At 44.3% G+C, this 25169-nt stretch overlaps 2 protein-coding genes across 2 annotated transcripts; both read left to right on the plus strand.

The window, feature by feature from the left end:
- The first annotated feature begins 4032 nt into the window (after positions 1–4032).
- On the plus strand, positions 4033–7584 carry LOC104588116 (cysteine proteinase mucunain-like). Its single transcript, XM_010245936.2, has 5 exons — positions 4033–4840; positions 5477–5712; positions 5906–6046; positions 6535–6987; positions 7139–7584. Exons 1-5 carry the CDS (start codon positions 4348–4350, stop codon positions 7241–7243), a joined length of 1428 nt encoding a protein of 475 aa, XP_010244238.1. The 5' UTR covers positions 4033–4347; the 3' UTR covers positions 7244–7584.
- A 5890-nt stretch (positions 7585–13474) lies between these two features.
- Positions 13475–15319, plus strand: LOC148803748 (uncharacterized). Its single transcript, XM_088901856.1, has 2 exons — positions 13475–14111; positions 14174–15319. The coding sequence occupies exons 1-2, from the start codon at positions 14106–14108 to the stop codon at positions 14648–14650; spliced, it is 483 nt and encodes a 160-aa protein (XP_088757982.1). The 5' UTR covers positions 13475–14105; the 3' UTR covers positions 14651–15319.
- The last annotated feature ends 9850 nt before the right edge of the window (positions 15320–25169 follow it).

Genomic DNA, 25169 nt, shown 5'->3' on the forward strand with positions numbered 1-25169 from the left:
TTTACAAAACCCTCCCCAAACCCACCCCGTTGCCATCCCTAGATATGCCCAAGCTTGCTTTTGGGAAAAGTGTAAATGGTGGTTCAATTTTGCATGTATTTGGTAAATACGTATTTATATATTGATAATGGCAGCAAACATGGATTCCAAAACATATTTATATTCAAAAGGATGCAAATATTTCAACTCAAATTGCTCAAGGTAAAAAAAGTGGATTTTGGTCTCGGTATTTGCATTAATCACAATTAAAAATTATTTGGTAAAAATACAAAACTAAACCAACTTTGGATTTTTTTTAACAAACATTTATTTTTGTATCAATCATTTCTGTATTTGTCATTTTCCCAACTGCAGCCCAAATCACTTTTCATTTCTCCTATAAAAATTATATTTAATTTTTGAAATTAAAATGGAGTTTTCACTATCGCTCCTACTCATGACATGGCGTAGCATTCCCTCTTTGGATTATTATAAGGGTAAATTACTGAAGTTTGAAATACCCAACTTTGACCATTTAAATGGTAAATTGGCTTCTAAATTTGGCCTTCCCTATTACACTAACAATAAAATTCGTGATTATTTCTACAATTTTTGTATAATTTGTTGAAATGTATATTTTTGATTTTTTTATTATTTTCTTTGTTTTTATGCAGATTTTGCCTTTTTAAATTGATACATATATATATATATATATATATATATATATATATATATATATATAATCATCTTATGTATTTAAAAGTCACATGTAATTTTTTTTTGAAAATTTTATCACTATTCAAGCAGAATGTAGATGACTTTTTTCAAGGTATTTTGGTTAATATAAAACCACACATTTTAATCCAATGGGCAATCTTGACATTTAAAAATATTGAAATGATGGCATTAGCGGTTTCCATTAACATTCTAGTGGTTGTTTGGTATTAATGGTGTTTATAAAATAAACGATTTGTATGATTTTTTTATACCTCAACCCCATTAGGTGCCATATAAGCCAAGCAATTAAAAACGGTCTTGAAAATGAAAACGTCATATTTAACATTTTCAATAAACAGCTCTCATGATTTTCGCGTCATTTATCTAGTAAACGTCTCAATCAAATAACTTTTGAGCAAATTTCTTAAACTACTCCTAAGATTTAGGAAATTGACCAACTCTACCCCTATTGTTTCAGTATTGTCTTAAAGTACTCATATTGTTTTTGACAATTGTCTAAAACCTCCCCTACACTTTCCATTACACTTGATCATATATGACATCACATGACTAATTTATTTCAAAATTTTCAAAAATACCCTTTGTCTTTCTCACACACTCTCTCCTCACCTCCTTCACACACAGTGAGCTATCAATGAAGCCATTGACGTCGCTGCAACTTAGGCGGTGATTCTTCTCTCTCATCTCTAGCTTTGGTTCTCTCCTGGTCTCTCTCTTTTTCGTCGAAAACAAAGCAAAACAACTTCATTGAAGTGGCTTGGCTGGTCGCCATGGTCGTGACATGCTATACATGGAGCTTCTTCTCTCTCATCTCTAGCTTTGGTTCTCCCCCAATCTCTCTCTCTCTCTCTCTCTCTCTCTCTCTCTCTCTCTTTCTCATTGGAAATAGAGCAGTATGACTTTGTTGAGGCGGCTTTGGCGCAACTAGGGTTTCACAGCTAGGAGCGAGCAAGCGAGTGAGCGAGTGAGCGAGTGAGAGAGAGAGTGAGTGAACAGGTTGAGAGAAAAATCTGAGTAGAATTCGTGGACCATATTTGTCTTCAAAAAAATCTGAGCTGATCAATTGATCCGACAAAATGCTTTTGCACATCTTAGGGTCCGCTTAGTTTGCAGTCGGAATCAAAATTGAAATCCTCCAGAATTGGAATCGGAATGGTCCATTCCCATAATCTGTTTGGTTCAGACATGAATGGGAATGTGAATTAAAATTAATAGGAATGGGATTTCATTCCTAAGGGAGGGGCAGGGAATGGTCGTTCCCTCAAATGGGGGAATGTCATTCCAGTAGGAATAGGAATGGGATTCTGATTCCACCCAATCAAACAATTGGAATCGAAATAGCCTATTCCAATTCTAATTCCATACCCCTATTCCCGCAAACTAAACGCGGCCTTAATATATCCTCTTCTAATGACTCAAAACCCTCTCCTGTTTTATCCCAATCCCATTAAAAATTGGCACTTGCCGACGATCTCTCCTTCTTATAGGTTTCGACCTTTCGGCTTTCTACCTTCTGCATTCTCCATTCTTTTTGTACTCTTTTTCTTTTCTATGTTGTATTTTTCATTTTTGGGACTTTGTTTCCATCATGACATCTCTTCTGGCGCTTGTTTAGGAGACAATTGACTGTTAATTCAATGGTGGTGGCGGGATATAATTTCAATTACCTTTTATTTGACCATTAGACCTTTTACATACAATTCCTTCTTATTTACTTAATATCAATTAGGGGTGAGCATTATTCGGTTAAAACCAAAATATTAAACTGAAAATTTTGGTTTTGGTTTTTTAATTTGGTTTTTGGGTAATTTGATTTTCAAAGTTAAAAATTTGATTAACCAAAAAAATCAAATTAACTGAAATTTATATAATATGTAATATATAATATATAATATATAATATATAACATTTAATATATAATATGCTATATATTTATATATTAATATATAATATATTATAATAAAATTCAGTTTCATAATATATACATTATAGGTTATGATATATAATATTATATATATTAATTAAATTCATAATGACGATGATGGACATGTTGTAGAAGCAACACTTTATGTTTTAACAATCCGAATCCACATAGGGATAGGGCCATGTTAATAGACCATTCAAGGCTGGTAATATTGACGGCAGGATTTCTAAATTCTAATATGGAGAGGAGACGGCGATGACTTACCATTGCACCACCAGACGAAAGTTGCAGCGGTTGTTGCATGTGACTCTATGTGAGGATGCTCTTCTCCACTCTAGCAGCGGCATATGTCTTCTCTAACTGGAAACATCTCTATGTCTATTATGTTATATATAGGGTCAAAATAGTAATTTATTATTTGACACCCTTTCTTAATGTAAGGGTAAAAATGATTTTTCATACATCTTTATTATGATTTACAACACTAAATCAGTAGAGGTAGAGTTAATCAATTTCCTAGGGATAGTTTAAGAATTTTCTTGTTAAATGCATCTCTATGTTAAGCTGGCACCATTGCCGGAAAAACTACGGCCCTGTTTGGTGCGTCTTTCTGCGTGGTTTTTCGGTTGCTTACAAGTCGGGAAGACCAAAAATCCGTCTATTCCTGTTTGGCACGTGGAAGATCTCGCCGCCAAAAGATGGGGCGCCAAAAAGACGTGGGAAACTCATTTTGGGCTGATTTCGGGAAGCTCCAAATGAAGTTTCCCATGTCTTCCACATTTTAATCTCGCACGGAAAGACCTGAAAAGACACACGAAAAGATGCATATTTGCCAAACAATCTTTGAACTATCCAGATCTTATATCAAAAGCTCAATACGTCTATTGACCGTCAAGCTAGGAGAAGATATTCTCAAAAAGAATTGCCAAACGGGCCCTACATCGATACCAATTAGGAAACACTGTCCTAATGTTAGATAGAGGAGACGTGGATGCAATAAATTCATAAAGTTCAGGGGGGACAGTACTATTAATATAAAGTATAGTAATGAACCTCAACTGTCATAAAACACAAATAGGTTACTTTATGTTAGTTGCTAATACAACGGTTTAAATGCAACTTAAACCGTACCGTCAATTGGATACCGTTATTAGCTAAGGGAAAGGATGTGGATGCAATAAAGTCAGGAGGTTTAGGGGGGGATAGTATTATTAGCACAAATTATGGTAGTGAACCGCAATTTTCAGAATGTACAGTGAAGTTTCAGCAATTTATTTATTTATTTTTTTAATGCAACGTGAAACACTCAAATAGGGAGAGAGAAGTAAAAATTTCACCATTTCACAGTCCCACCAACATATGAAACATGGCAAAATAATATTCGTTTTCGTAGAAATTTAAACATAAAAAAGCTAAGGACGGTCAAAGAAGTTTTCCTATTACAGCTCGTCTCTCGTCCTCTCTCAGGAGTGAGGAACGAGATATTTCAGAATTTCCACCTCTCTCGTTCTCTGTGTCTCCGATTACTTAGTGTTAGGACAGGTCTCCCTATTTTATTTTTAATCAAGTTTAAGTTTAGTAATTAGTAATTAGTGCCCTCCCCGCCTTTGAAGCCCTTCCGCTTCTCTTATATAAACCCCTGTCCTCCTTGCTTTTGGAGAGCCAATTTCATCTCTTCTTCTGTATTTGTCTTTCTGAGATAAATAATGGATTTCTCTAGTTCGTCCCTTTCTTCCATGGTGCCAGTCGTGGTCGTCCTCTTGCTTTTGTCCTTGGCCATGTCTTCCGCCATGGACATGTCGATCATAAGCTACAACAAGGAGCATGGACTAACGTCCGGTGGGAGGACCAATGAACAAGTTAAGGCTCTTTACGAGACTTGGCTCGTCAGACACGGTAAGGCTTATAACGCTTTGGGGGAGAAGGAAAAGAGGTTCGAGATCTTCAAGGATAACCTTAAGTTCATCGACGAGCACAACTCTCAGAACCACACCTACAGGCTGGGTTTGAACCGGTTCGCCGATCTCACCAACGCCGAGTACCGGGCTTTGTATTTGGGCAAGAAGCCCAACCCCAACAAGAGGGATTCCAGGGCCAAAAGCAACCGATACGCTTTCCAGGCCGACGACGACTTGCCTTCGTCCGTCGATTGGAGGGAAAAAGGTGCCGTCGTTCCCGTCAAAGATCAGGGCAGTTGTGGTGAGTGCTGACCGCCAAGTCTCTCTTAATTAATTAATTATTTATTTTTTATTCTGTTTCCTTTCCACTTTCCTCCCTCAGTTCCTGTTCATGCATGTTATCTCCTTTTCCTCGATGAGTAAGTAAAGGCTTTAAATTACCTTAATACCCTTACCAAGGTTATTTCTAAATTCTAAAGGTCTTTATTGTAATTTTAACTATCTAGGTTTAATTTAATTATTTGGATTAGGAGGGAGTAGGGACTAGGGAGAGTCCACCACCGGTCCTTTTTTTTTTCGGTAAAGCCCCTCTGCCCACCACCAATCCATCTCCCGTCCACGATCAGAAATTCAGAACTCCCTGCTTTGCTTTATTTCAATTTTTTCGGGTTTTGATGACAGAATTTTCTCTAACTACGAGGTCGTTTGATAGCGCCTAATGTCGGATAATTTCTGACGTCCAAGAAAAAAAGTTATAGAGAATTTTCTGTTACTGTGACTGGTGAGAAATATAGGTCGGACCGCCTGCCAACTACCATTCGTGCCCGGTCGGCTCCCTGTGGGCATCTGTTTGTCGCTCGCTCTTAATTAGTAATTACGAATTTAATTTAATGTTTAATCAATAATTAATTAGTTTTTATATAAAAAAATAATTAAGGGAGTTGCTGGGCGTTCTCGACCGTTGCGGCGGTGGAGGGGATAAACCAGATCGTGACCGGCGAATTGATATCGCTGTCGGAACAGGAGTTGGTGGAGTGTGACACATCGTATAACCAGGGATGCAACGGAGGCCTTATGGATTACGCCTTCGAGTTCATCATCGAGAACGGCGGCATTGATACCGAAGAGGATTACCCCTACACAGGTCGCGACGGCCAATGCGATACCTATCGGGTTAGTTTCTCTCCCTCTCTCTTCTTCTTTTGTTTTTTTTTTTCCCATTTTGGATTTAAATTGTATACCCAATAAGCATAATATATCTTGAAGATTAGAAATTAATATAATCCTGGGTTAAATACTTGAATGAATTCAGTGGAACTGGATTGTCAATGTAATTAACTAATGAAAGATTTTGTTTTTAATGCAGAAAAATGCACGTGTTGTTACAATTGATTCGTACGAAGATGTTCCGGTGAACGACGAGAAGGCCTTGCAGAAGGCGGTGGCACATCAACCCGTCAGCGTTGCCATTGAAGCTGGTGGCAGGGCCTTCCAGCTCTACCAGTCCGTAAGTCAACAAACTACCCTCTCTTTTAATTTGCACATTTGTTAATTGAATTTTTATGCATAGGCTCAGGCGAGTTGAATTGGACCAAACAAGGATGATCCCTCGCACTGGATTGAGCCTTCCACCGGGGGTGGGGGGGACTTGTGGCTTTCTATCTGTTACATATTCTATGATATCTCCTGATCAAATGGTCATGGTTTATTTCATTTAATTGAATTCTTTAGTTCGCACTGCCTATTGTTGAATGGTGATTGATCTGAATCCAAATTTTCTACCAAGTGCTGAAGAAACGTACTTGGTTATCCAGATTTCCAGAACCCTTTTGTATTTTAGTAGCAGTGATGATTCTTTTTCTTGCAACCAAGAAATTAAACCATTGACATTTTTATATGGGAAAAGTAATATTCAACTCAAAGAAATAAGAAATTAAGCATCACATTTCATTTGTAATGGAATTAAGGGTAAGCCTTGATCATTTTCATCTCCAGGGTATATTCACAGGACGATGTGGAACAGCGCTGGACCACGGTGTGATCACAGTAGGATATGGCTCAGAAAATGGTGTAGACTACTGGATTGTCAGGAATTCGTGGGGTAGCAGCTGGGGTGAGGAGGGGTATATTAGGATGGAGCGTAACCTGGCCAGCACAGATAACGGCAAGTGCGGAATTGCAATGGAGGCATCGTATCCCATCAAGAAGGGACAGAACCCTCCTAACCCAGGCCCTTCTCCCCCCTCTCCGGTGACGCCCCCCACCGTCTGTGATGGTTACTACTCGTGTCCTGAGAGTAACACTTGCTGCTGTGTCTACCAATTTGGCAGCTTCTGCTTTGCATGGGGATGCTGCCCACTAGAGTCTGCTACCTGCTGTGAAGACCATTACAGCTGCTGCCCACATGAGTTTCCCGTTTGCAACATTGATGCAGGGACCTGCCAATTGGTATATATCATTCACTTACTGTTTTATGTTTTTTTATTTTACTATTTTGATCACTTGTGTACAATTAATATATATATTAATGATGGGAAATATATCGATCATATCTAACTTTCTTTTCATCATCATCATCGTCATCCCCCAAATGCAACAGAGCAATAACAACCCCTTGGGAGTCAAGGCATTGAAGCGCACTCCTGCCAAACCCTTCTGGACTTTTGGGAGTGCAGGACGTCGAAAGAGCAGCAGCCGTGCTTAGAGAATTCTCTCTGCGTGTGTGTTCTGGGCCGGCCAGGAAGAAGCTAGAATGACAAGGGTGCAATGAAAGAATGCGATTGCGATTAGCATGATGAACAACAGCTATATTACTAGTGATGATCTTCCTATATCCGGCTTGGTTTAAGATTGCACAAGGATGGATGATTCTGATGTAGAGTTCTACATGAATCATGATATAATATTTCCTCATTGCACACCCCTACACCCCTACTGGTGGGTGGGGTATTGTAGTATATATATTTTGTATATATGATATTCACCAACTACTGCAATTATTTGATGATGAATTAATTGTCAATCCATATTCTGTCAGGTCTCCAATAATTAATTGTTTCTGTGGCCTTGTTTAATTTTCCTTGTTTGGGCAGCCATCGTTAGTTGTTTTCTTTTTTATATATGATATGATGAATTATTGGTACTTGTCTCAATTGTCATCTTATATTTTATATTGCACATATCACATGTGCACACATGACGGTTCTCCTCTGACAAAGAAATCAAAATCTTTTCAGTTGCTAAAAACTCAATTAATTGGGGGCTTCCTTTCAACCTTCAGCACATGGATTAAATTGAAACTTGATTAATGGAATTGTAAGTAACCTAATAACTACTCTTGGCAACTTACAGCTTAATGCACTCAAGGATGATGACCAACTCTGCCCTCATGAAATCCTTGATATGACAACACATTATGACATCAATAGTCTCCAGCGCAAGTTTTTTAATTAAATGGCGTGGGTAATGCTGTATCTAATGTCTGTTTTGTGAAGACAATGCCATCTGTAAATTAAGAGAGGTACTATCATTTATTTCATTTAACATAATCATTTCACTTAATCTTAATTGGAAATGTTCATTGATAACATATTTTATATTTTTTGAATATATTATTCTTTATCTCTTCTTTGTTGTTTGTCACCCATAGTGTTATGGGCCCGAGCGTAGGATCGCGTCATGGGTCGTTCCACGGCAGGAACCCCTGATCTTCCCTTGCCTTTGGCCTTGCGCACAGACCCTATTTTGCCTATCTAGTGGGTGATTTGTCCAAGAGACCACCTGAACTCTCCCTTGGGGTGATTTGTCCAAGAGACCACCCAAACTCTCCTCACTCTTTTCTTGGCTGGAAACTAAATAATGTTTTATTTCAATTCGTAGCTCCTTAAATAGGAGATTACAGAAGGAAATTCCTAATTAAACTCAAACTCTAACTTGAACTCAAACTCCTAATTACCTACTCCTAATGGTAACTCACTCTTACTTAAGATAAGATAAGGATAAGATTAGATAAAGATAAGGGATAAGGGATAAGGTAAGCTGGTGGCGAGTTAGCATATTCAGATAAGGATGGGCCCACCCCTATGAGCTATCGCGTGGGCCCCGCCCTGCTGCTGCTACCGGGTGCATGCGCGCGGCTCATGGTGCCCTACCGCGCGTGCGGGCGCGCGGCACATGGTATCGCTGCCTTGCGGCGCCGGCGTGTGCGCGGTGCGTGCTGCCGTGCAGTGCGCGCTGCTGCCTGGCGGTGCGTGTCGCGCGCCATGGTGTCGGGCGTGTGCGTGCAGCGCCCTGTCGGGCGGTATGTGCCGCGTGCTGCCAGCCTGCTATGCGGCGCTGCCGGGCGGTGCGTGCCGCTAGGCGGCCCGCTGTGTGTGCTGCTGCCTATGGCTGTGCCGCCGTGCGTTGCCGGGTGGTGTGTTCATAACATCACACCCCTCCCAGACTACGAGCTTGTCCCCAAGCTCGAATTGGGTGTCGAAACACCCTCAAGGGAATCCTGGGTGGCTTTGCCCTCCTGGATCGGGTTCCCATGGAGGGGTTCATCCTCATCTTCCTCTTGTTTCACAAGGAGGCAGAAAAGTCTCTTGCACCTGTGCCCTGCCGAGTAGGGTTCATCGCAATTAAAACATTGCCCCCTCGCCCTGCGTTCTGCCATCTCAGCCCTTGACAAGTGCTTGATAGGAGGTGTACCGCCGTTGCTCCCCACACTGGATGTTGATATGGAATTGGTGCTCATCTATGGCTTCCGTTCTGGGCTGGCTGCTGGATATGAGGCCATTCCGAGTGGTTCCCTGTTGTCTGCTAGTGAAGACCCTCCTCCAGTAGGCTTCGGGTTTGTCCAAGCCACTACTGGGCATCCCCTACTGAACGGCCCTCGACTGATCTACAGTTTGCGTTCGAAGGCTCGGGCTAAATTCATTGCTGTGACCAGGTTAGGTGGGCTCTGCATCTCTACATCAACTCTCAGGGATTCGGCTAGACCCGCTGTGAACATATCAACCTGCTGGTCCGGTCGTACTGAAGAGGCCCTGGCGAGAAGGGTCTGGAACTCCCGCTGATACTCTGCTACGGTACTGGTCTGCTTGAGATTAATGAGTTCCCCCAAAGGGTTGTTTGTTAGTGGGGGTCCGAACCGAAGGAGGCAGTACGACTTGAACTGTCCCCAACTAAGACCTGGTTCCTCCTACTCCACTCGGTAGAACCAGAGCTGCGCTTCTTCGGTCAGATGGAACGCGGCCAAGCTGACCTTGTCCTTGTCATCAGTGCGCTGGTTGCGGAAGAACTGTTCGCAGCGGTGCAACCATCCCAGTGGGTCTCCCGCGCCGTTTAGGATGGAAATTCCAGCCGACTGTACTTTGGAATAACAGCGGCTGTTGGGGCAGCGGTCTGCTGTTCGCTGGACGTCTCCGCCCTGTCCGGTCGATGGCTGTTGGTGGTGGCGGTTCCCTCCGAGCTTCTTTCGTTGTTGGAGAGAAACGCTTCCAGAAGGCGTCGCTACTCCCGGACATCATCCTTGACCTCACGCACTTCCAAGCAGGTTTCGGCGAGCCTATGCTCTAGCTCGTGGACCCTGGAAGTCAGCGACTCCTGTTCCCCCATGACGGTAGGCTCTGATACCAAGATGTTATGGGCCCAAGCGTAGGATTGCGTCACAGGTCGTTCCACGGCAGGAACCCCTGATCTTCCCTTGCCTTTGGCCTTGCGCACAGACCCTATTTTGCCTATCTAGTGGGTGATTTATCCAAGAGACCACCCGAACTCTCCCTTGGGGTGATTTGTCCAAGAGACCCCCCAAACTCTCCTCACTCTTTTCTTGGCTGGAAACTAAATAATGTTTTATTTCAATTCGTAGCTCCTTAAATAGGAGATTACATAAGGAAATTCCTAATTAAACTCAAACTCCAACTTGAACTCAAACTCCTAATTACCTACTCCTAATGGTAACTCACTCTTACTTAAGATAAGATAAGGATAAGATTAGATAAAGATAAGGGATAAGGGATAAGGTAAGCTGGTGGCAAGTTGGCATATTCAGATAAGGATGGGCCCACCCCTATGAGTTGTCGCGTGGGCCCCGCCCTACTGCTGCTACCGGGTGCATGCCCGCGGCTCATGGTGCCCTGCCCCGCGTGCGGGCGCGCAGTGCTGCTGCAGCACAGTGCAGGCGCGCGGCTCATGGTATCGCTGCCTTGCAGCGCCGGCGTGTGCGCGGTGCGTGCTGCCGTGCAATGCGCGCTGCTGCCTGGCGGTGCGTGTCGCGCGCCATGGTGCCGCTGCCGTGTGGTGTCGGGCGTGTGCGTGCAGCTCCCTGTCGGGCGGTATGTGCCGCGTGCTGCCAGCCTGCTATGCGGCGCTGCCGGGCGGTGCGTGCCGCTAGGCGGCCCGTTGTGTGTGCTGCTGCCTATGGCTGTGCCGCCGTGCGTTGCCGGGTGGTGTGTTCATAACACATAGCTTATTATTCATAAGAGATTTATTATAAGTCATCATAATAAATTATAGTCATTTCAAATACTTTCTTCTGAATTTTGTACTTAAAGAACCAATAAAAACATGAAAAAAAACAAATACTAATAAAACATAGGATTAATTTATATAATGAAAGTTGAGTTAAAATCTAAGGTTAAGAAGTTATACAAGATTTTAAGGATAGGAAGAAGGTTGGTCATGTTGGGTTGGGTTAGGATAAGGGTTGGGGGTTTAGAACTTTGGGTTGGGCTAGGGTTGGCCTCAACCCGGCCCAACTTGCAGCCCTACTTTCAAAAAGATTATGTTGGGAGGGTGTTGGAACTAGTTTATTGGCAGGAGGAGATATGACATTGTATCCGGATCTCAACCAATCATTTTAAAGTCTACTTAATTTTCATTGATTCCTGCATACTACTTGATGATGCGCGATCCGGTCTATCCTAACTGCCGGTTACCTCACTTCTAACGAGATCGAAGGTGTCTGAAACAAGGAAGAAAATGGAGGCTTCCGGGGAGGAACCCAGTTGGAACACTCTGAAGCTCAAGTTAGTGTTCTTCAGAAGGCAAGGGAAATGAGGAATTCTAAGACCAGAAAACACAAGAATCACATACATTCTTCTTTGTGAGATGGGGGCCTTTTATAATCACCCTGGGTGCTCACTTCCATGCCTCTGCCAGTTCGGGCATCATTACCTCTTCCAGATCGGGTCACTTCCTTCTGTCAACTACCAGTTCGGGTGTCATAACCTCCACTGTCAACTGCTAGTTCGGGTGTCATAACCTCCACTGCTAGTTGCCAGGGCCGCCTCTGTCCGTCTGGGATGGCAGTGGTAGGTGGCCGTTGGATGGCGGTTGTCATGTGTTAGTCCACTGATCGGTCAGGTGTGCCGCCTCCGTGTACGGTCTCCTGGGCATTAGGTACGATTGCTCAGTTAGGCGATTTGGAGCCGAAGTGGTCTTTTAATGTGAAGTCTCGAGTTCGGATAGGAGAATGGCCCGAACTGCCCCTGGGCGAGCAGTTTGGGTTTTTTGCCTTTGGTGCTTGTAAGGCTCAGGACCTCGAAGGGAGAGCTCGGGACTCTTTAGTTTGGAGCTCGGTTTGTAGGTTCCTTCGAGGGAGCTCGACCCTCTTTAGTTCGGAGCTCGGGTTGCAGGTTCCTTCGAGGGAGCTCGGCTCTTTAGTTCGGAGCTCGGGTTGCAGGTTCCTTCGAGGGAGCTCGGCTCTTTAGTTCAGAGCTCGGGTTGTGGGCCTGCTGCCGTGCCGAGCTGGCATTTCTACCAGGTCACTCTCGGTTGCTTCCACGTGTTGCATAGCCAAGGGGTCGGGTCAAATCTTCCTTCATCAATTGCCCCCTACTCCCCGTGCTCGGGGTCTTGATCCGGCATGGGTAGTTCACGAGATGACAGGTGGATTTGCCTCGGGACACTTTGGCCTTGATCAGGAACTTTTTTGGTCCGGTCTGCTTGTGTTCTCGGCTCAACCAGGGTTGGCTTGGCTCGACCAGGGGTCAATCCCGGGCTGCGTGTGGCTCACGCGCGCCAATGATTTTCAAATTTTTAAAATTTTGAACGTGCGCGCCAAACAATTTCAAATTTTCGAACGTGCGTGCCAAAGTGTCTTTTCGTTGGGGACTGCACAGCTAACTTTGCGGTGAGCCGTTGGATGGTTTCGATCCTGGCCATTGATGTGCGGGTACAGTGGCTTTAAATAGTGGGGGGACCCCCAGTCACTTTCCTCTGTTATCCTTCAGCGTTTGTTCCTTGAGCTCGCGTCCAAGCAGGCCAGCTCGCGTCACTCGCCCGTAGTTCGATCACTCGTCTGTTGTTCGGTAGCTTTTCCTGGTGAGTCCTTAGCCTTCTTTGTTTTCGATGTCTAGTTTTAGTAGCACGGATAGCCCTTTGGGGGGGGGGTCAGACGCTGGTTCTACGAACCGAGCTGCTACCTCCGACGGCCTTAGTGAGTCCGATGCAGGGCCCGAGGTAGAGCTCGAGGAAGAGCTCGAGTTTGAGCCCGTAGGCCGAGTCACCTCGGGTAGCTTGGCATCCACCTCTCGTCGAGGTCGGGTGCCAGATAAGTTCGGACCCTCTACTATGACGTCCGAAAGTCTTTGGTCCCTTATCGTCCAATACAACCTGCTCGGGGAGTATACTTACTTTTTACCCTCGGGCGACTTTCCTTGGGAGCACGGTCTGGATGAGATCGTGATATTCCGGGAGCAGCTTGTTGTTGGGCTGCGCCTTCCCTTCCGTCCCCTAATCGTCGAGGTTATGAACCACTTCAACGTCACTATAGGTCAGCTTCACCCGAACTCTATCCACAACCTTGTCGGGACCATCACCCGAACTTAGAAATTTTTTCCACTATTCTCATGCTTAAGAAACAAGCCGGTCCCCTGACCGGGCGTAGGAGGGCATATTACTTGTCACCTCGCCTGAGCTTTAAGCTCTTACACGATCTCCCAAACAAGGTCCCGGTGTGGAAGCGGGACTACTTCCTAGTTCAGAGTTCTACGGGGTGGCCGTTTCCTACTGTGTGGGGTTTGGCCGCTCCTGACCCCGGTGTTGTTTTAGATGAAGATACAGTGAAGGGCCTCCGGGACTAGGCTCGGCTTGGGCTAAAATGCGAAGCCTATCTGACAGAGGATAAACTCATTCAGGCCGGTCTGAGTTCGGGTAGGTTTCTTGCTCATAAAGATACTTTTGTTTCTGCTTTTATTCCCGTCTTCTAACGCCGAGCTCCTTTTCGCAAGTGTTATGGAGGCAGACAAGACTCGAGGTGCGAACTTGTTTGCTGGCATGAAGCGAAAGAAGAGAGCTGCTAAGCGAGTTCGCGCCGATCCTTCCCGGGTGGCGGAGCCCGAGGTACCGAGGATGGAGCCTCCTGGGAGCCCGAGGTGCCCCCTTCAGTTCAAGAGGAGGCAGGGGCTCCCTATGCCCGGGCTGCACCTTCGGGCTCGGGGAGCAACGGTGGGATTGGGAGCGCGCTGACGCCGGGCTACGCTCTCCGAAAAAGCAAGGCCGCCACTTGTCCTGAGGAGGTCGCGTAGTGGGCCGATCTCCCTACCAATCTCATAGGTGCTCAGGCTGCAACTTACGCCATGGTGGTAAGTCAAAGTGGGTTTTTTTTCTTTTTTTTTTCCGAGCTGATTTGTCCTCATTCTGGCAGGTGAACTCCTCTATCCACGCCTTGGCGATCCAGGCGAAGAGACGCTTGAGACGGGCAGAAGCTACCAAGGCTGAGCTATCGAGGTCTCAGAGAGACAAAGAGGCCTTAGGAACGGTGGTGAGGCATATGGCCGATCTGAAGTTGGTACTGGAGCACCAGGTCGAGTACCTTCAGGAAGACATTAGGGAGAAGACGCAGATCTTTTCTCAGGTTGTTGAGGAGGCGAAGGCGAAAGCCATTGAGGATTATATCGCCTTGCCACGCTTTGACGACATGATGGTGGGCTTGTACAGACGGGCTTTCAAGTTGAGCCGATGGATGATAAGGAACACGTACCCCGACCACGATACCAGCGCCATAGCCACCTCGCGCATCACTGAGGAGATGGATGTCGCAGCTGATGACGATGCGAATTCCGAAGACGAAGCGGGTCCTTCGGGTGTTGTCGAAGTCCCTTCTGAAGGTGAGGAAGATTGACCTCTAGGCTTGTGAGCTCGTAAGAAAACATTTAGCAATGAAGTACTTTTTCTGTTCGAATATGTTGGGCAAATATTCTCCATTTGCCGAAGTGACTATACCCGAGCTGCTTGACTTGTGCCCCGAGGCGAGTTAACATAGTGAGGCTATGTGCCCGACCTGTTCTCCGCCCCAGATTGCTTTAGTCAATGATGTGTCGAGGTCATCTTTAGCTCGGTATTCTGCCCCTTTTGGTGCCGAGGTCCTTGTTAGCTCGACATTCTGGGCCTTAGGGTGCCGAGGTTTTTGCTAGCTCGGCAGTGGCTCATGGCCTACTTAGTTTGTTAACTTATAAGTAAAATCATCGTAAGTTGACGATGTTCCATGCCCGGGGTACCCGCTTACCTTCCAGGGTCTCGAGCTCGTACGCTCCCCCGAGTACTCTCTTCACTCGGTAGGATCCTTCCCAGTTCAGCCCGAGTTTGCCAACGTCAGGCTCAGGTACCAGGATTTTGCGGAGGACCAGGTCACCGACGCGGAAGTTTCGTTTCTTAACTCTGGCGTTGTAGTACCGAGATACCCTTTGCTGGTATACTGCGGTTCTGATGTATGCGAGGTCCCTCACCTCGTCAAGTAGGTCGACGTTGGTACGTAGCTCGTCGTTATTAGTATTGTCACTGTTGTTAGACAGTTTTTGTATGCCCTTAGCTTCAATCCGATTTGATGTACTTTTGTTATTTAGTGGAAATAAATAAAGTGCATGTTTGATTCATGTTGTTTGGTTTAATTCTGTGTAAGACCCTAAAACTGGACACTTATAGAGACTCGTGTTAGTCTTAAATGTTCATAGCCATTGGATAAGTCTGGGGAGATTTATCCTGCCAAGGCTGATACTGGTGTGCCACCAAGTGTTGGGATGGCCTGTCTCGGCCACCAGGGTAAGACCCAAGGCACATGCAGTATGGGATTAGTCGAATCCTTGAACCCGACCAGATTTCCAGTATTGCCCTGGACCTTGGAGACAAATGGGCAAAACTGGAAAGTTACACCTGACCCTTAGACTCGATTGTGACACTTCACTAGATGTCGGATCAGGCTGTCTTTGATATGCCAATCAGTGAGATCCTTAGATGGGGGTCAAAACCTGGGTATGTTGGGGCAATTTGAGAATTCATCTGAGTGGGTGATCATAGTGACAGGATCAGCCACTTTGTCGGACAAAGGGTAATGATCGGGAATGCACTCTCTCTGATGGAAACCAAATTGCCGGCAGTTGATTTCAATCGTTGGAATTTTGTTTTGCAAAATTTATATATATTATATATGTACGGTTTCAAAATGTTTGCAAATGGTTTTAATTCCCGGGATCCATGTGAGTGGAGAGTGCAGCACTGTTCGTTGCAGCCGAAGAAGAGGACCTCTCTTGTCGGGCAGTGCTTAATCATTAAGGGCTGAGAGGTTCAGTGTAAACCATTTAGGATAGTACCTGATGGGCTAATCTTGCACCTGCCCACAGTCCTTGGGTTTTTATAAGATGGCTTGGCCCAGGGACCACTTAATGTAAGTGTTGGGCCCATAGGGTCCATATGATTGGCTCAGGGGTTTACTGAGTTTTTCAGTGAATTCAGTTGGGCCTTGTATTAAAGGCTGGGCCGAACCCATGTGGCTGGTGTGTAGATCAATGCTTGGGTCCCATGCCATACAAAGAAGCCCAACTGGGCAGCAGATTGGAAAGTAATTAAACACTGAACACTTAATGGGCCAAAAGCCCATTTCGAGGTGGGCTGATATGATCACCCATATGAGGCGAATATGAGATTAATGTTAGCAAAAGGATAGGGCCTTTAACCTTATCCACTCTAGGAGACCAAATTCAAATTAAATTTGAATCTGGTAACCTCTTGATAAGATCAGGAGTAAGCTAACTTAATCTGCAAATAGGATTAAGACTATCATCAATCCAAATACTGATTTGGATTGGGATAACTCCTAATTAGGAGTTTTCTTAATCAAGAAGGAGGGAGGAAGAACAGAGAGGTGGAGAAATATCAGATTTCGAACCATTTTTTGGTACACAAGGGATATCTCCTGCGAATTGAGATCAGATCTCATTCATACTCCAGAGAGAAGAGAAACAAGTTCAGCCATCTTAGTCCCAGGAGTTTTCATCCAGCCGCCACTATTCGCTTTTGCAAAATTCGATCTTTGCAGCAAAAGGAAGTCAAGAAATCAGTTCTTGACACCAGTCTTGCAAGAAAGACTAAAAAGGCTCAGTGTTTAGTGTTTTCAGAGGGTTCTTGCGAAGGATCCAGTGTGTAGGACGCACCCTGCTGGTTCTGTTCCATCCACAGCTGTGTCATCTTTAGCAGGAACGGATCTTGGTGTATTCTTTGGGTGTGAACACCAACTTTGGGAGATACCGCTTCTCCGGATCAGGTATATTCCTCCCTTTTACCTTTTGGTTCAGATCTGGTTTGTTTGTGGTTCAAATAAGATCCTTGAATATGGTATTCTAAATTTAGGGAATACGATTCCCAGTTAGAAGAAGGTAGGAAAATTTTTTGAAATTCGCCCTCCCATTCCGCAATCTTTTTGGCGTCCATTAGATGGATCCTACCATTCTTTCAGTGGTATCAGAGCCACAGGTTCGAATCTTGAACCAAAAGAAAATCAGATCTAACCCTGTGCAGATGGATAAAAGTTGTTCTTCCAAGATTTGCGCAGATTGCTTTCTTTTTTTCAAGAAATGGTTTCTTGTTAAGGGCGATTGATCTGAAATTAATTTTTATTAAATCCAAAATTTATTTAGAATTGTTCTTTATTTATTTTGATTTAATGGATTGTTCGAACCTGGAGATCGCAGTGGGGTTTTGGCGCAGATGGTCTGCGCACCCTTTTTCTTTTATTTTATTCAATTCGGTTTGTAAATAATTTTTTTTATTTTTATAGACTGAATGTATCGGATTTGATCAAGAATGTAATTAATTAATAGAAATAGGATTTCTATTGTTTTTTTTCTTGATTAAATAAGAAGGAAGAAGATGGCAACGCTGGAGATTTGCAGATGGAGAAATCGCTTCCTGCAATTTGCAGTTTATGAAACTGCAACAATAGTGATTAACCTCTGTTTTCCAAGTGGTGTGAACAGTCTATAATTGATTTGTGATTGTTTAAAATCAAGATTATTAATTTCAGATCTTTCATGAATTAATTCTTGAATTGAAAATCAGTTTTGGACCACTTCGGACTAGATTGGACCAAAACTGTTTGGACCGAATCTGGGGTTCGAAGGGGACTATTTTTCAATCCATATTTCTCACACTTGCTGTTCCAAATCTGATGTTCAATTACAGGGATTAATTTGGCCCACCTGTAAAGCCCAGTTTTAAAGGGTTAAAACTGCAAAAGCCCATTATTGTGAGATAAACTGTATGGGCCGAACTGCTAACTGTGATTCAGCCCATACACCTAGTAGACATTAATTGTTAATGATATAGATTTTAAATGGGCTATTCGATGGGCTTTACAGCAGTTAATTGATTGGATCAATTCCTCCTTTACGTGTGATGTTTGGATGTTTGATGTGCTGCGACCATGGGCCATAAGCACTTGGCCCATGAAGACTCGTTAGTGGCTCTTGCGCACACCATGGCTGAATGCACATCATTGCCATGGTGTTCCTTAAGGTCATTGGATGACCCCTCTTTGCTTGGTGGGCCCCATAACCCTGAAAAGGGATGCGTACGGAACCCCTAGCCGATTAAGGCCCACCAGAAATCTGACTTTATGAAAGTCAGTGGGAGCCACTCTAGTTTGACCTAAATTAGAACTAGGGCATAATTTTGTTCCCTCCAGCAAATATGAGTGCATGCGATAGGGAGATCCATATGATGGACTCTCTAAAGGCTTTCCGTCATTAGCACAATGATGGGTCCTTCAGTAATGAGGAAACGCACCATAAAATTGGGCTATCCATTTGCTATTGGATCTGTCAGAGTGTTTCATAAGATGATAGGGGCGTCATAGACCGATGTTGGAGGGGCTTCACCAGAAAATGGGAACTCTCTCACGGTACCTTGGCGTAACCTGAATATGATGGGTAAACACTCACTGGACAGAAAGGTTTACCTAAAAATGGCTCTGAACCTTGTCTGACAGAGGCCAAAAAGGAAACTCATTTGATGAGTGGATATGATCCATCACAGAAAGGTGGTGGGGTTATGCAGCTGAAACAGTTGGCTTCACACACCCCATGTGATTTCCTACATTTCCAGAGACATTTCGTCGTCTCCGTCACTGAGAAAGGAGGGAAATCTCAGAGATGAACAAATGAGAATGGAACATAGATTAAAAACCATATCTATGTAGGTAACATGAATCAAATTAAGGTTGTGGACTAACGTCTTTGCTGTTTTATCATAAAATGGCAAACGATCAATTTGCAAAGCTACTAGACGATAACAAGCTTAAGGGCCCAAACTATGCCGACTGGTACAGAAATCTTATGCTGGTCCTAACTTCCGAAAAGTTAGACAAGGTGGTGAAAAATCCTACCCCGGAACGTCCGGCTGATAGGGCTTCTGAGGCCCGTAGGAGGGACTACCAAGATTGGGAGGATAAGAACTCCCTAGCCCGCTGCTTTGTCATTGCCTCATTAGACAACTCAATACAGAGGCAGTTCGATCAGATCGAACTAGCCAAGGACATATTGGACAGTCTAAAAACAATGTATGAAGAGCAGAACCGTTCTACTCGACAGAAGGTCCTGAAATTGTTCACGACCGCACAAATGTTCAAAGGGCAGAAAGTTCATGACCATTGTCTTCAGATGATGTGATACATTAATGAACTAGAAGCTCTTGGATCTGAGCTAGATCTTGGCACGCAAGTGGATGCCATCCTAAATTCTTTGCCCTCTTCCTTCAATGCGTTCACAATGAACTACAATATGAATAAGCTGAATATCAGCATCCAGGAACTCAGCAATATGTTGCAGAGAGCCGAGGATTTACTCAAGAAGGATGAGCCTGTGGTTATGCTTGCCGAAGCTAACAAATCGGGCAAGAAAAAGAGAAAGGCAAAGAAGCCCCAGAAGAAAACTACCAAACCTAAGAAGCAGAAGAAGAACAAGGCATCTGATGTCTGTCACTTCTGCAAGCAGACCGACCACTGGAAGAGGAATTGTCCTGCCTACCTGGAATCAAAGAAAGGTAACATCAAAACTTGTGTCATAGAAACTAATATGTTAGTTACTTCTATGTCTTGGTGTGTTGACTCTGGGGCTTCAACTCATGCGTGTAACTCACTGCAGGGGTTCAAAGTTAGCAGAAGGTTGAGTGAAGGTGAAGTGACACTGTTCTTGGGAACGACTGCAAGTGTTGCAGCTGCGGCAATAGGAACCGTAGAATTAGTTTTTAAAGAAGGAGTACTTGTACTTAAAGATTGTCTTTATGTACAGAACTTGAGAAGAAATTTAATTTCTGTTTCTAAACTATGTGCTGATGGATATACTGTTTATTTTAGTAATATGATTACTGTTAAACGGAATAACAAATTCATCGCATGCGGGGAACTGGAGAACGGTCTCTATGTTCTACATCCTTCTCTGGAAACTAACTTAACCGAAACTATGTCAGTCGAAAATCCCAAGAAAAGGAATCGTGATACAGTAAATCCCACGTGCCTCTAGCATTACCGACTTGGCCATATCGGTGTTGACCGAATCACAAGGCTGGTAAAGGATGGTCCTTTGGATTTTCTAACCGTAGAAAATCTTCCCACTTGTGAACCTTGCCTTCAAGGTAAGATGTCTAAGCAGCCATTTGATGGTAAGCCTGAAAGATCTAAAGGCACACTTGACCTAATACATACTGATGTATGTGGTCCCCTGAGTGTTAGGACACGGAATCAACACGTGTATTTCATCACCTTTACAGATGATTTTTCACGATATGGTTACGTGTACCTAATGAGACATAAGTCTGAATCCTTTGAAAAGTTCAAAGAGTTCAGACAAGAAGTCGAGAAACAGTTAGGGAGAGAAATTAAGGCCCTTTGATCAGATCGAGGTGGCGAGTATCTCTCTGACGAATTCAGGGACTACTTAAAGGTCAATGGGATAGTGTCACAATTAGCTCCTCTTGCTACACCTCAACTCAATGGTGTTTCAGAGAGGAGGAATAGAACCTTGTTGGACATGGTCCGATCACTTCTCGTACGCTTAGAATTACCCTCATCCTTTTGGGGATACGCATTAGAGACTGCTATCTATGTGCTGAATCGGGTTCCAACCAAATCAGTTCCGAAAACTCCATATGAACTTTGGACCAGAAGGAAGCCAAGTGTAAGACACTTGAAGATTTGGGGTTGTCCTACACACGTTAAAAGAACAAGTGCAGACAAGTTAGAATCTAAAACCAGTCGTTGCCTGTTTATAGGCTACCCAAAGGATTCGGTGGGTTATCTATTCTATGACCCAAGTGAGCAGAAAGTGTTCTGCAGTCGAAACGCCCGATTCTTAGAATCCGATTACATCCTGGACACCCATCGTCAGGAAATAGTTCTTGATGAGGAGAGCTCAGGAGCAGTGGGAAATGTCCCACAAGTTCCAGGCAATGACCAACCTAGAAGGTCCACCCGGGTATCCAGACCACCAGTCTGATATGGTTATGACCAGGATAGTTACCTGGTAGAAGCCTTGACTAGTGAAGAGGATCCCGTGACTTACGCGGAAGCTATGTTAGACATAGACTCCCAGAAGTGGGTGGAGGCCATGAGAGCCGAGATGGACTCAATGGAGACCAATGGAGTCTGGACTCTAGTGGATCCGCCCTCCGGGGTAAAAGCAATTGGTTGCAAATGGATCTACAAGAGGAAGAAGGGCCCCGATGGCAGGATTGAGACCTTTAAAGCTCGTTTGGTGGCGAAAGGGTGTACTCAGAAAGAAGGCATCGACTATGAGGAAACCTTTTCACCGATGGCCATGCTTAAATCCATTAGGATCCTACTAGCTGTAGCAGCGTACCATGATTACGAGATTTGGCAAATGGATGTCAAAACAGCGTTCCTGAATGGAGATCTTAGTGAAGATATCTACATGCAGCAGCCGCAAGGCTTCATTGCTGCTGGTCAGGAACACATGGTATGTAAACTTAATAGATCCATATATGGACTTAAGCAGGCTTCTAGGAATTGGAACATCCGTTTTGATTCTACAGTCAAAACGTTTGACTTTGAGCAGAATCCGGATGAGCCCTGTGTTTACAGGAAATCCAGTGGGGATAAGATCACCTTTTTGGTCTTGTATGTGGACGATATCCTACTCATTGGGAATGATGTAGGAATGTTGACTTCGGTCAAGGTATGGCTATCACAGCAGTTCTCCATGAAAGATCTTGGAGAAGCTTCATACATACTGGGTCTTCGACTTTATAGAGATAGATCGAAGCGGATAATTGGATTATCCTAGGCTGCTTATATTGACAAAATTGTCAAAAGGTACAGCATGGAGAACTCCAAGAAAGGAAACGTTCCTTTCAGGCACGGAGTCACTCTCTCCAAGAAAATGTCTCCCAAGACTTCTGAGGAGATTGAGGGCCTGAGAGACGTTCCCTATGCCTCAGCCGTAGGGAGCATCATGTATGCCATGCTGTGCACTCACCTGGACATTGCTCAGGCGGTGAGTGTGGTAAGCAGATTCTAGGCAAACTCAGGGCAGGAGCATTGGACTGCTGTGAAGAACATACTCAAATACCTTCGAAGGACAAAAGAGTTTTGTCTGGTATTCGATGGTAGTTCACTGCAAGTTCTAGGGTATACCGATGCCGATTTCCAGTCGGATCCAGATGATAGAAAGTCTACATCTGGGTATGTTTTCATGATAGTATCGTGTGCTATTTGCTGAAAAAGCAGCAAACAGGGGTCCACTGCAGACTCCACAACTGAGGCCGAGTACATTGCCGCAAGTGAAGCTGCCAAGGAAGCCGTGTGGATGAAGAAATTCATACACGAATTGAGAGCGATTCCATCCAGCACATCACCCATCCCATTGTTGTGTGACAACAATGGAGCGATAGCCCAGGCTAAAGAGCCTTGGGCTTACTGGAAGTCAAAGCACATCGAGAGAAAGTACCATGTACTGCGGGAGATCGTTGGTAGAGGCGACGTCCTAATTCAGAAGGTAGCATCAGTGGATAATGTGGCAGACCCATTGACTAAGCCACTGACACAGAAGGTGTTTGAAAAACACATGGAAAGTATGGGACTCCGGCTTGTACCAGATTGGACCTAAGTGCAAGTGGGAGCTGTTAGACAGTTTTTGTATGCCCTTAGCTTCAATCCGATTTGATGTACTTTTGTTATTTAGTGGAAATAAATAAAGTGCATGTTTGATTCATGTTGTTTGGTTTAATTCTGTGTAAGACCCTAAAACTGGACATTTATAAAGACTCGTGTTAGTCTTAAATGTTCATAGCCATTGGATAAGTCTGGGGAGATTTATCCTACCAAGGCTGATACTGGTGTGCCACCAAGTGTTGGGATGGCTTGTCTCGGCCACCAGGTTAAGACCCAAGGCACTTGCAGTATGGGATTAGTCGAATCCTTGAACTGGACCAGATTTCCAGTATTGCCCTGGACCTTGGAGACAAATGGGCAAAACTGGAAAGTTACACCTGACCCTTAGACTCGATTATGACACTTCACTAGATGTCAGATCGGGCTGTCTTTGATATGCCAATCAGTGAGATCCTTAGATGGGGGTCAAAACCTGGGTATGTTGGGGCAGTTTGAGAATTCATTTGAGTGGGTGATCATAGTGATAGGATCAGCCACTTTGTCGGACAAAGGGTAATGATCGGGAATGCACTCTCTCTGATGGAAACCAAATTGCCGGCAGTTGATTTCAATCGTTGGAATTTTGTTTTGCAAAATTTATATATATTATATATGTATGGTTTCAAAATGTTTGCAAATGGTTTTAATTCTCAGGATCAATGTGAGTGGAGAGTGCAGCACTGTTCGTTGCAGCCGAGGGAGAGGTCCTCTCTTATCGGGCAGTGCTTGATCATTAAGGGCTGAGAGGTTGAGTGTAAACCATTTAGGATAGTACCTGGTGGGCTAATCTTGCACCTGCCCACAGTCCTTGGGTTTTTATAAGATGGCTTGGCCCAAGGACCACTTAATGTAAGTGTTGGGCCCATAGGGTCCATATGATGGGCTCAGGGGTTTACTGAGTTTTTCAGTGAATTCGGCTGGGCCTTGTATTAAAGGCTGGGCCGAACCCATGTGGCTGGTGTGTAGATCAATGCTTGGGTCCCACGCCATACAAAGAAGCCCAACTGGGCAGCAGATTGGAAAGCAATTAAACACTGAACACTTAATGGGTCAAAAGCCCATTTCGAGGTGGGCTGATATGATCACCCATATGGGGCGAATCTGAGATTAATGTTAGCAAAAGGATAGGGCCTTTAACCTTATCCACTCTAGGAGACCAAATTCAAATTAGATTTGAATCTGGTAACCTCCTGATAAGATCAGGAGTAAGCTAACTTAATCTGCAGATAGGATTAAGATTATTATCAATCCAAATACTGATTTGGATTGGGATAACTCCTAATTAGGAGTTTTCTTAATCAAGAAGAAGGGAGGAAAAATAGAGAGGTGGAGAAATATCAGATTTCGGACCATTTTTTGGTACACAAGGGATATCTCCTGCGAATTGAGATCAGATTTCATTCATACTCCAGTGAGAAGAGAAGCAAGTTCAGCCATCTTCGTCCCAGGAGTTCTCCAGCCGCCACCATTCGCTTTTGCAAGATTCGATCTTTGCAGCAAAAGGAAGTCAAGAAATCAGTTCTTGACACCAGTCTTGCAAGAGAGACTGAAAAGGCTCAGTGTTTAGTGTTTTCAGAGGGTTCTTGCGAAGGATCCAGTGTGTAGGACGCACCCTGCTGGTTCTATTCCATCCACAGTTGTGTCATCTTCAGCAGGAATGGATCTTGGTGTATTCTTTGGGCGTGAACACCCACTTTGGGAGATACTGCTTCTCCGGATCAGGTATATTCCTCCCTTTTACCTTTTGGTTCAGATCTTGTTCGTTTGTGGTTCAAGTATGATCTTTGAATATGGTATTCTAAATTTAGGGAATATGATTTCCAGTTGGAAGAAGGTAGGAAAATTTTTTGAAATTCGCCCTCCCATTCCGCAACCTTTTTGGCGTCCATTAGATGGATCCTACCTTTCTTTCAACTGTATGCTTCCAACCGAAGTGAGGGGATCTCGATTTTGGCTGGGATGACTGCCTATGTGCCATAGGTGAGGTTGAAGGGAGTTTCTCTAGTGGCGGTCTTCTCTGTAGTTCGATAATCCCATAGGACACTGGGTAGCTCATTCGCCCATAGTCCTTTAGCTCAGTCTAGCCTGGCTTTCAGTCCGCGGAGGGTAGCTCTGTTCATGAGTTCTGCCTGACCGTTTGCTTGTGGGTGTGCAACCGATGTGAAGTTTTTCCGGATCCCCATGCCTTGGCACTACTCTTGGAATT

The sequence above is a fragment of the Nelumbo nucifera genome, chromosome 1 (genome assembly GCF_055504915.1).
Source record: "Nelumbo nucifera cultivar China Antique chromosome 1, China Antique-T2T, whole genome shotgun sequence".
Classification (NCBI taxonomy): Eukaryota; Viridiplantae; Streptophyta; class Magnoliopsida; order Proteales; family Nelumbonaceae; genus Nelumbo; species Nelumbo nucifera.